The following is a 12527-nucleotide window of genomic DNA, read 5'->3' as shown; positions in this document are numbered from 1 at the left end:
TTCACAGATTCTCTACGCAATCTTGGACAAACCCCTTAAATCCCCAAAAGAAGCATCTTCTTTTCAACCCTTCATCCATCATGACTACACACAGGGTAAGCCCTTAATGGCAGTGTCTCTTGTTCTGCACGTATGCAGTACAGAACTACTCTTGGGTCTGTCCAACAACCACCACCAGAGCAAATAACACTCAGAAAAGCTGCATACACTCACATTATTCTTACACTTCATTTTATTTTTGGCACAACATCCTTCCCAAAAGGAACTTGGAAGTTGTCTCAATAGCACTGCCGCTTTGGCTTCAATCTGACTCCTATGTGTCTGTGCAAAAACTGCTATAAACTGCAAAACTGCTACAGCTATTTTTAAAGTATTTCGACAGAATAGCGAATCACAAAAAACAGTAGACAATGGAGCTATATATTAACTGTTAACATTCACTCCTGAATAGATACGCAAACAATAATCTATAGTGTTTCATTTTTTAAAAACTTCCTGGTAAATTCAGTTTTCCTTCACCCTTTTCCTATTAGAGCCAAGCTCAACAGAATAAAAGCAAGGATCACATGAACAAGCAATTGTCATAAAGCAAAATAGGAAGGTAAAAAGTTCAGAAGATTATTGCTGGAAGCTGGGAGGATATACAAGAGGGACTATCGCTATATTATTTTCCTAATTCTGGGTCTGAAACAGGTTTCTATGCTAGACAGACCTCTGTTAAGTTGCTACAGCGGGATCAGCAAACTCAGGCTATTTAGGGCAAGTTAGAGGTAATTATCATGTAATTTGTTCTATGTATATAGAACCTTATGCCCAGCAAAAAGTCCATGGGATTTGCAAGGAGACAAAAGCAACAATAATAGGGGCCATAAATCAATTTTTATGCACCTGAAAACAAAACTCCTTGGATCTTTAGAGCTCAGAAAACACACATGTGCTCTCCTGAAGGCATAGACACTACTCCCTGCATAGCAGGGCTGCACCAAAACCTTAACGTGGTTAGTAAATAGGCCTTACCTGCAGTCCCTCACTCCTAACCCTTGGGTAGCCTTTAACCAACCTCTTGGACACAACATTTTTGGCGCTGCAGCACAAGCAGTACACGCTGTATTCAAGGTAAACATCGTCTTGATATTGCATCGCATGGATTTTAACTTAAAAAGAAAAAACAGAATGGAAATAAGCCCAAAATTAAGTTGTTACCCTAGCCACTCATCTTGCCAACCTTTAATATCTTTATCAACATTGCACCATTCTTTAGATACCACTGGGGAGGGCAGTGACCAGTGCAGCTGCTGGGGGGTACACCACACACTCACATGGGCTAAACTATCATGCCATGCTGCTGCATATTACTCTGATTGGATCTCAGCTAGAAGGCAATAGGGCAGATCACAGCTATCTTATCTTTCCCCTACGCCTCACAGCAAAAATTCTAACCATTTCTAAAATAATCATAACCCTGCACTGTTAATTTAAACTGATCTTTTGCAAACATGTGGTAGCGGTATGTGAGGACAAGCCCTGAATTAATTAACTCTTGCCAGAAAGACACTGAATTAAAATGCAACACAGCATTTCTGTTTTCAATGCCGTTGATACGATCCAGTTCACTGGTGGTTTCATTGCTGTTTCACGGGTCTGAAGAACCAAATGCGTTAGTGCAGTCTGTTTCCCAGAGCCCAGGAGCTGCTCACACAAATATTTCTCATGGCAATTGTCTTCGAGAAGGTGCCGGGGGCAGCAGGGTGGATTAAAAGGAAAGGTGCTCTGTACCTCTCTGACCACCTGGATGGCCCCTGATGCTTTGACCCTAGGTGAGAAGGACCCCATAAACACTGGCAAGAAGATCAGGTAGGACACTTGGATAATTCACATGACTGGTGATAAATTCAGCACAAGTCCTTACACCCAACGAGAATAACTTCAGGGGTTCAGGCTTCCTCACAGGGCTTTTCTGTACCCCTGTACCCACCAACTCTGCTTCTCCAAATGAAACACAGCCAGAGCAGATGAAGAATGTACAGCCCCAGAGCAAATAATCATCATCATATGCCAGCTTGTCATTAAAGCTCATGATTTTACTCCAAAAAGGTTTCCTTGTACTCCTAAACTCCTGGAGTCAAGCCACTGCATGGAAACCTCATTGCTCATTTTAAAAAGAGACAATGTTTGTCACTGACAATGGCAGAGAAAAGCTGGGAGGCACGAGCTATGTTTGCCCCAAAAGGTCACCGACTGGAAAAAAAAACCACAGCTCACCTCAGTGCTCTACAGGCACTGTATTTTCTAAAAATAAAAACATTAGATCAAATTTTGGGAGGTGGCCTTAATCTGGGATTTTTTAAGCCAATCCTGAACAATGCTGTTAACGCAGCAGCTCTCCTGTGCCCAGAACTCCCTGTTTTGGACTCCCATCAGCAATCTCAGTTTTGCTTCCTCTGAACTTAAGCCCAAATGCATACATTTGCCTCAAGGCAAGTGAGGAAGCCCATGGCTTCCCATCAGTTATCAACAGCTCAGGAAGGCCCTCCCAGATGACAGCCAGCAGAGCCTGTCAGGAAAACCTCCTGAGAGATAACCCTCAAGTCCCAGGTCCGCAGGGACATCTCCCTGGAACAGTTTCCTGACTCACACCCACATTGCTTCTGCCTGGAGTTGAGCTATTTCTCATTTTCTGAAGCCATCCATGCAAGAATGCTGCCCAGTGAAGAAAGTGATTCCTTTGTCTATGGTGGCCCCTCACATAGGTATTAATTTCTAGTTGTGCATCTGGGGGTTTCCTTACCGTACAGTAACCTCCACGTCCTTTGGTGGCAGAATCCCCAAGGAACCTGTTATGTCAATGACTCTCTTCCTTGCATTATAAACAGCTCAAAACCAATCTGAGATCCACCTAATCCACTTATCCATGTCCTGGGAGCACTGGCTTTACTAATTTTATCCAGCAGGACAGAGGTCAGCTTTGCTGTTCCTTACATTTCCACCCCACTGGTACCTAGTGCAGTCAGAGGAGATTTCCCCTTTTCATGGAGAAAAACAGAGAAGACAGCCAACATGGATGGATAAATGAGGTGCTACCTCTGGAGTACTCTGTCTCTGTACAATGGAGTACCATTGATGGGGTACCATTGAAGAAGCCCATCCAACCAGCTGATTCAAGCACAAATTAGGGCTCCAAATTAAGGCTGACAGAACGGTACATCTCCTGCCTTTCTAGTCCCATCAAATCCCAGCTTTTAGCTTCACTTAGACAATGCCTCAGAAAGAGGAATGGGAAGACGCCCAAGGAAGAAACACAGAGGTGGACGCCTTCCCATGAGTTATGATGTTAACGTTGTCAGAACTATCCCACAAACCTTTATCAGGTGTCTGAGCCACCCTATCTGTATAAAAAAGACCACACAAACAGAAGAGCACAAAACGCTAAATTAAAACTCTCCAATCTTCTATTTTATCTTTACTTCCAGGCATCAGGAGTTGGCTCTCAGACACAGTTGGGCCATTTAATGTGTTCTCTGTCATGGTGGTGGAGGAAGACACCATTATTCACACATTATTCCATTTTCCGTCTCTTCCCTTCATCGATGTGGCTCCATTTCTAAATGGAGATGGACACTGGGAGAGGAGAAGGGCTGTCACTCCCCCGTGTTGGCTCTTCAATTACTCGCAGGCCTCTAAGATGAGACAGTTATTGTGGAATCCCCCCTACCCTACCTTTCTGGGACATTTCATGAGCTTTAGGCAGCTTTCCAGTAAGATCTTCCCTTTTTTATAAGGAAATATACTTGTGTCAGCAGCAACAGGCGGGAAGAAAGAGGAAGAAAACAGCTGTGTGGAAAATAATAAAAAAAAATATTTCCCTTCTTATTTGAGTGACAGAACTGATGAAGCAGTCATTTTCTGGAGTGTTTTGCTTCTTAGGAAAGCAGAAGAGGGAATCAAAAGACATAAATGCAACAGTTTGGATACTTGAATTTTGGAGAGGATGAAAGATAGACAGGAGTTTGAGTCAGAGGTGGCTCCTGGGCACAGCCTCTTGGAAAACAATGACGCACTGCTCCCTTGGGCTCATCTGTGACTGCTGTTTCTAAGTTTGAAGACGCTGGAGAGGAAGCAGCGAGAGGGAATGTCTGCCCCTGTGATGCAGCAATGCTGCCTGCTGGGCCGAGAGTCAGTGAGGTGGAGGGTGGCTACACCAGGGAAAGGGGGTGAAAACAGTCACCAACAAGAGATGATGTTGTGAGCCTGGACTGTATCGCACTTCAGGTACAAAGCAACAGAAAAGGAAGACTGGTGCTCTCAAACAGCTCCAAAGTTAGAGGAGGCTTTTAAAGCAGAAGACATCTAGCTGTAGCCGAAAGAAGTTAAGAGCCAGGGTGCCTCTGTCCAAACTCTGTCTTGCCAGACTTGTAGGACTCTGCTCTCTCCCTGCACTCAAACACATGCATGTGCATGAGCAGCTGCTGCCCTCTTAGCTGAGACGTATCTGAGCTTCTGGATGCTGCAGTGTTTCCTTCCCTCTTTTCACTCCGACACAGATATCCCTTACTTCTCAAGTGCTCATGTTTCTCTTATTCCACCTCCAGAATTTTTTTTAAGGGGACGTTTTTTTAAGGGCTAGTTTCATTCCCCTCATTTTCTCCCTTTATCTTTTCCTCCCAAACCGTAACACAAATCCTTCTGCATGGCAAAACCTCAAGGAAGAAAGCAAAACACATTTGGACGTCAGTGTTCGGCTCCAACAATCCTGGGAGCCAGTTCTGGAAACAGACATTATCTAATGAATCACCAAGTTTCCAGTGATTTGCCCGTTACAAAACAGAGCTCTAGACACATGCTTGAGTCATTATAGTCATGTACTTCCCCAAGAAGTTCTCAATAACACTTTAGCTGAACAGACCAGCGGCTCCTGGACACACAAACCCTTCGCATTTGTCCAGAGAAGACACTTTTCAGCACGAGGATGAACAATCAAGCCCAGAGATCACATAACACAAGACCTACTGTTGCCCTGGGTGTTTCCCACCATCTCAGCTGCAGAGCACTGGAGGCACAGCGATGCAGAGAGCACTCACCTCATTTCCCACATGCCTCCATTCCTCCTCCAGCACAGCCTGGGACTGGCCTCCTCCCAGCAGAAAAACTTTCATGTTTCTCACATCTGCTGCATCTTCCCCAGCCCATACCAAGAGGTATACAAAAAACAAATCAGGCTAACAGATTTGCTGTCGTGTTTGAGCCATCAAATCAGAGCCCTGAGGCAACATCACTGAAAAACAGCTAGCACAAAATCTCTCTTTTCTTTCTTGATGGCCCTGCAAGTCTCCTGCAAGCCAACGGAGGCCTCTTGTGGAATCACAGCACTTCTATTGCAATCAAATCCAATGGCCATCCTAAACTATCAGAGAAGACTTCATTAGACCCTTGTTTTTCCTTACCTCCCATTATAACCTTTCAAATGTTTCTTCTCTTTCTCCAAAAAGAGGGAACCTTTTGGGGAAAAACTCTAAAAGGGGGTTATTTTTCCTGGATTAAATAAACTGCTCCAGAGGTGATTCAAAACATTTTACTTCTCTGTGAGTGGGTACTCATTACCTGACATTTTAACTGTGTCACACCAAGCCAGACAACTCAGTAATCAACACAGTGTCTCCAAGTCAAGAGACCAAAATTTCCACTTACACCAGCTGAAGATGTGAGCCCATGCCTCTGAACGCACTACTATACTGGAACCCATCTGCCTGGAACCCATGCTTCCAGACAAACCAAAAACACTAGTAGAGACACTTCTTCTATGTTTGTATTATCCTACAAGCCCAAAGGTTCATGAGGTTCTTACCTTATCTGCATGCTTATTAGTCATTTACGGCCTTTTATGAAAGGGTCTATACAAAAGCTTCCACCCAAAGATCTGACACTGAAGCATCTTTTCAGGGCTCTGGATTTTTCTAAATTAAGTCTTTCAGACTCACATGCACTTTCCTTAGCACAGGTCTGTCCATTCCCCACAAGGCCCCTCTCTGTCATTCAAGGCAAGACAAGCCTTCCATAGCTGAGATCTCCAGGGAATAAGATTTCCAAATGCCTCACACAACTTCTGACTTTGTAGGCCAGTTCATTCCTCCAACAGCAGGACACAACAAGGGCCACGGCAGAAGACAATATATTACTAATCAGTGTGAATTCTAGCCTACAGAAAATGGGATGCCTCACCATGGAGGCTAGACCACAAATCTACGAGGGCATCATATATTCTTCTAGATGCTGCTGCTAAACACCAGAACGGAGATAAAGGAATCAAAAGAAAATCAACAAGATTGAAACAAAACGGAAACAAAATGGAAAGTATTCCACACTCCTCACTGGGGAGCTGCTGGGAAATGTACTTGAAACAAGGGTATTTACACTGTGCAAAAGCAACAATTTGATGAGATTTTTAAAATTTTTTAATAAAATTCTCCTGGGAAACTTATGGACCTGTTCTGCCAGATGCTAAGCTCCCATCACACGTACTGAAAATAGCGGAAGAAAAGATGTCCAGTCCTTTCATATTGCTACTTTTGCATTCAGTGCTGACCATAAATACAAATTTAATCTGATCTAAAATTCAAGCAGCTCCCTTCAACCTTATTTTTAGCTCCTCAGTTTAGACTACACACATACCCACCCACAAGCAGAGAAGATACTTTACAGTTCTGAAGTTTAATTATGGATGTTATTCTGTACCTAACTAAATGTAAATGAAAAAAGGAGTTTTGTGGTGGACTATTTCGTAACAAGCAACCATCCAAATATGAAGAACCGTTCAATGAACATTTAAACAAAGACTCACAGGCTTACCTTCTGATTCTGGCAGTCAGCTGTGGGAGTGAAGCATGCTGCTAAGAAGAAAAACAGCAGCCCAGGAGGATGCATTTTCATGCTTTTACAGGCAGGACCCTTTCCACAGAAGGGGTGGCGATAGAGGCTGCAATTTCTGTAAGATAAGACCGCCTACTAAGAATCAGATCCAAGACAAACCAGAGGTTAAAAGTAAACAGGGAGAGAACATTTTTGCACTGTACTCTTTGGCTGCAAAGCCTTCATGAGTGGATCTGCTACTTCTAGCATTACGTCTGAATCAATACCACCTTTTTCTTTCTTTCTATTCTTTTTTTAAATGCACAAGCAGAACTCCTTAGTAAAAGGTTTACTCAAAACAGGAACATCTACGGATTTCCTCTTACATATCAGTTCAAAACAGAAGGAAGGAAATCCTTAGTTTTCAACTAATTGGAATGAAAAGAGGTTAACTGTATGCTTAACTGAAGGCAAATCCAATGGGCAAACTCAAATACCATGAATTCATGAAGGGTAAGTTAATTTCCTTTTACCATAGATGTTAGTATGTCCACAACACCTCACGCAGAAGGTAGACCCAACCATTGCCTATCCCAAAGTATACATGAACAAAGCAATGCGAGTGATACGCTGCACTTCAGAGCAATAATGTAAGCACATCCTATCAATCAATCAACTACTTTGGGTAGGCTTTGATATTTATTTAAAATATTTGAGTTTCACAGCAAGAAAAGCATCAGATTTTTCAGGTGCTATGGCAGCAGTGGCAAAATACATCATTTTCCAAACACTCTGCTGACAGCTTGATGAATCCAAGGAGCACTTCCATAGCACTCTGAATAGGCAAGTCCCCAAATGGGATTAAAAAAATAAATACTAGCCTGAGGTATGGTCTGCAATTGAACTCCTTTTGAACATTACAAACAACCAGGAATTGATTATCGACAGATTTTACACGGACTTTGTCTCCCTACGCCGCCAAGAGAACCCACTGTACTGAGAAGTCTAAAGACTGCTTCTGTTAGTAACAAATCCTACTGAGCAATGAGGTATCTTTTCATTTTTGAGCCATTAATAGTACATGAAGATGCCTACATGAAACCAGGATAGAAAGCTACTCTTGTGTTTACATAAATAATTGAGAGCATTAATATTTTTTCACCCCCTGCATACACACAAAGATACACATATAAAGTATATAAGAACTGCTGTACTTACTAGTGCCTTTAATTGTGCTTTACCTCTTCCTCCATCCTACAGAGACAGCCAGCATGATGAACAGCAAGCACCATTATATATCCTGCACTAACAGGAAGCAGATAAGGCAGACAACCATCCACTGCAACCCGTGTGAGAAGTACCAGCCCACAACTCAATCTGACAACTCAGCCCGCTTGTCCCGTTACAGGACAACTGCAGCCCTGGGACCACTGCTGCCCAACAGACGGCCACTTTGTCAAGGTCAGAGGCTTTGTACAGCTCTGGAAACCATTTGGTACCCCGCAGACCTGTGAAATGAGGCACAGACAACACAGCTCAGACCAGTTCTGGTGGGACGGCAAAGTCGCAAATGGACAGTGGGGACGTTCTTGTAGAGGGGGACATTAATATGGAAGCTGTACAATGCTTTCTTTACCTACAGTCATGGTACTAGACTGGCCATGTAAACAGAAGAATGAGACTGCTTCTCTGCCCCATGCTACCTGTTAGACATACACAGCTAAAAGAGGCAGCCTAGAAGGATGTTGATTGCTTGTTGGTGGGTTTCCAAGAGCTGGCTATATGACATAGGGATTAAGTTGCCAGTACTGGGCATCCACAGATAGCTGATAAGGTTTTAAGGTGAAAATAGAATCATAAAATCATAGAATCATTAAGGTTGGAAAAGACCTCTAAGATCATCGAGTCCAACTGTCAACCCAACGCCACCATGCCCACTAAGCCATGTCCCTAAGCACCTCATCTACACGTCTTTTAAATACCTCCAGGGATGGTGACTCAACCACGTCCCTGGGCAGCCTGTTCCAAGGCCTGACCACTCTTTCAGTAAAGAAATTTTTCCTAATGTCCAACCTAAACCTCCCTTGGCGCAACTTGAGGCCATTTCCTCTCGTCCTATCGCTGTTACTTGGGCAGCCTGTTCCAAGGCCTGACCACTCTTTCAGGAAAGAAATTTTTCCTAATGTCCAATCTAAACCTCCCTTGGCGCAACTTGAGGCCATTTTCTCTCGTCCTATCGCTGTTACTTGGGAGAAGAGACCAACCCCCACCTCACTACAACCTCCTTTCAGGTAGTTGTAGAGCGCGATGAGGTCTCCCCTCAGCCTCCTCTTCTCCAGGCTAAACAACCCCAGTTCCCTCAGCCGCTCCTCAGAAGACTTGTGCTCCAGGCCCTTCACCAGCTTCGTTGCCCTTCTCTGGACGCGCTCCAGCACCTCCATGTCCTTCTTGTAGTGAGGGGCCCAAAACTGAACACAGAATAAATATAAATAAGGATAAATAAATAGCTTACCCTGAGGCACTTGAAGAGACATAGGCATCTTTTAATGAATCTTCAGACCGTTTTCTAAATGGCTCAACGCTGAAAATGGTACAGGGGAAAAAGGACACACAAAGACTGATTCCAAGGCTTTCCACTGCTGCCTATCATCACTGTATCTGACCTACTCCAAGGAAACTAGGAAGGGAAGGGAGAGAAAGGCTTGGTGAAATTCCTGTCTGAATTAAATAAATCAGATTCACAGCAACATCAAAAGGCTCACAGCCAGCTTCCTTATCTGACCATATCTCATTTAAAGGCAAGCAATACAACAGCAATATACAGGCTAAAACCGCAAACACTGAGGAGTGCCATTGTACAGCAGCAGAGCATAAACTGAAAAATCAAAAGGTCATCTGTCATCACATACTGCTTTCCTGTTCAAGCGGCATAGGCAGCGCGTTTCAGCCACTGCGTATGAACTGCTCTGAGAGAATGGAAACTTACTTTGCTGATCACTGTTGCTGGATCTGGAACACCAAAACCTGCCTCAACTTTGGATCTGCATGATTCTGGGAATTAGCAAGAAGGTGAAGCACCAACCACCTCCAAATCAATGGGTGGCCAAGAGCCATTAATAATGCACAGTGGAAAGATGCCAACATGCTCGCAGTGGCAGTCCAGTTGGCAGTATCACCAAAGATGGCAACACCGGCCTGGAAACAGCACAGGGAGCAAAACTGGGTGAAATAAACACAAATTACTGCTCCACTTACACTGTTCCTGTTCTCTTCTGATAGATGGATTCCTCCTAGGCAGATAGATGGATTTTCTTATGGATAACATCAATAAAAAGAGGCATTTTAGAGGCCTTAGAGGCAAAATGCATTGGATCAATTTTTTGATTCCACTGTTTTGTGCAACACCCTTCAAAATTGTCAATAAATAAAAAAACTAGCTCCCTCACTCATTTCTATATGAGACCAGCTCATATACATAGGCACCTGCACAAAGCATTTCAATCCTCCAAAGTCCCACAAAGCAAGATCCTGGGATCTGTCAGAGGGCTCAACATCTGATTGCTTCTAAACTGTCCTGAATTTACAGAGGAAATACCCAGTAGTGCATTAAGAATGAAGCCACGGGACTTGCTATGCCACTAGCAATTAAAGGAATATGTAAGACAGGAAAACTGGGCAAAAAAAAAACTTCATCAAAGGGAAAATTTATAGGCAAGACATGACAGAGCATGCAAATGGCCCTGTGCAGGCAGGGTAGAAGGGTTTCATTCACGTTCTAGTCAATGTTCAATTGAAATAGGATTGTGCAAATCCAATTTTAAAACATACGGTAGGAGTTGTCAACTGTCTGCCCATGTGTTTATCTGTGAGGTTTAGCACATGGGCTTTTGTTTGTTTTGGAAAGCATGGAGGTTGACTTATCAGTAAAGTGTCTCCTGCCCACATGGCAGAAGGCGGCTGGTTTAGCAGTTGAAGTCACAGACGTGGGTCTCAGAAGCATCATCTTCAACTTCTGGCCCTGACACAGATGACTTCTACAAGACACTAATAATTTACCTTGTGGTCTCAGTCTCCCAAATCATGAGCAGATTGCTGGCAAGCAGCAGTGCTCAGGACTTTTTCCTCACTCAGTCTTTTTGCTTTATGCATTGATGAAAGGTTGGGTCCTCTAAAATAACTTATCTAAGACCTGGCATTTTTCTGTGAACACATTAACATTCAGAGTTCAGGAACTGCTGGCGAAAAGTACTCAACCTGTTCCATGGGAAAAAAAAGTTGCCTGGGTAAAGGCAAAGGATACAGCTACGATCCTTCCAGCCTCCCTGCCTGTGTCACATGCTGCATTTTAAAATGCTGGGTCACCAGCCCTTCTCTGTGAAGTGCGTGCAGCCCTGGCTAGCTTGGGCAATTTCCTGCTATTGAAATCTTTTGTTTAAGCAATCTTTACAGAAATTACAGAGCCAAGACAAATGATTTACTATCCAGTCTACCTTGCCACACAGCTTCTGTGGGAGCTGACCATTTGGTTACATCCACAGTGAGAAATGGACTCTCATTCCACTCTTCTGGAAATCTGGGAAAGAACATAAAGTCTCTTTGGTCTGAATTATAAGTGTGTGAGAAGGCTGTGAGTCTGAAGAGGTACTAGCAAAGGATTAAACAGACCAAGCCAGAAGTGCTTGTGTGTAGGAAGAGGGCCAGCTGTACCATACTTACTGAACACATCCCTGAGGCTCTTGGTGCAGAGGCTAAGACACAATCCTACTTTTTTGGGTTTTTTTCTCTTGGCAAGTTGGAAGGAATAGGAATTTTAAAGTTTGCTGATAAAAGCAAAAAACAGGGTCACACAGCGAATAGGAGTCTGTTTATCTCTCTCACACATGCACACACGCAATGGTCCAATTCCAAGCAGACAGGTAGAGCTGCCTGAGCACAATGTTGTTGTCGATTCAGGAAGAAATTATCGCGGCTGCTTGCATCCTGTTAGTTCAAAATCTAGAAGGGCAGCAGTACAAATGTCAGTACATAAATGCTGTAAGTCCTGCCCTATTTATTGCTATTGACTCCCAGTTCCTTTACACTGCTCCTGCAGTGAAAGCCAGCTACGTATTCCCATATGGTTTTACTTTTGTACCTTTCCCATCTATTAAGCAGAGCCCTGGGATTATACTGGTAGAATCGGGCACTAAATTCCCCACAGATATTCAATATGAATTAGATGTCTGAACAAACAGGCAGAGCTTCAAACTCAGCACCTGCTCACATCAGCATGACTGAAGAGGCAGTGTTTTCCCATGGTGGTGCTGCTTACCCTTCATGTACTGTTATGAATAAGGGATAGAAAGGGCCTATAATGTGCTTGACTAAAGCTATAGCCAAGTTTGCCAAGGACTGCACTGAAGCACCTGCCTGAGAACAGCATGACGGAGATGAGAGCTGGGATCCCACTATCTCAGCATTTTCAACAACTTTAGAGATGCTGGGAGTTCTCGTCGTCCCCTCTCAGAGACCTTAAGGTCTGAAGCATGAGGACTTAGTGCCCAGCTTACCACCTCTGGCTATTACTCTTTAAACATCTATTTAGGTGGGGTTTTTCCAGTGTTGGCCACAGTCTTTCTTCAGTACCTTCTTGGTCTAATGAGTTTCATACCCTCCCTTTTTCCAATTTTTAGCTTTCCGAGTTA

At 43.6% G+C, this 12527-nt stretch overlaps 1 protein-coding gene across 6 annotated transcripts in view; it reads right to left on the bottom strand.

Moving 5' to 3' along the window:
• STAB1 (stabilin 1) overlaps positions 1–12527 on the bottom strand; it is a 68251-nt gene that overhangs the window by 52642 nt on the left and 3082 nt on the right. Inside the window, exons 2-7 of one of the 6 annotated variants that reach the window (XM_075159182.1) lie at positions 11560–11838; positions 11322–11416; positions 10099–10193; positions 9356–9520; positions 6844–6979; positions 1018–1154 (exon numbers count right to left, since the gene is read on the bottom strand). In XM_075159182.1, coding sequence (XP_075015283.1) covers positions 1018–1154; positions 6844–6924 — 218 coding nt within the window. In that variant the 5' untranslated portion in view covers positions 6925–6979; positions 9356–9520; positions 10099–10193; positions 11322–11416; positions 11560–11838. Of the gene's footprint in view, positions 1–1017; positions 1155–6843; positions 6980–8061; positions 8144–9113; positions 9312–9355; positions 10194–11321; positions 11417–11559; positions 11839–12527 lie in introns of those variants that run through there. The other 5 variants (XM_075159179.1, XM_075159183.1, XM_075159180.1 and 2 more) reach the window with 5 other exon arrangements.

The sequence above is a fragment of the Calonectris borealis genome, chromosome 10 (assembly GCF_964195595.1).
Source record: "Calonectris borealis chromosome 10, bCalBor7.hap1.2, whole genome shotgun sequence".
NCBI classification, from domain to species: Eukaryota; Metazoa; Chordata; class Aves; order Procellariiformes; family Procellariidae; genus Calonectris; species Calonectris borealis.
Note: the sequence above shows the minus strand (reverse complement) of the source record. Positions and strands in the feature narration are given on the sequence as shown.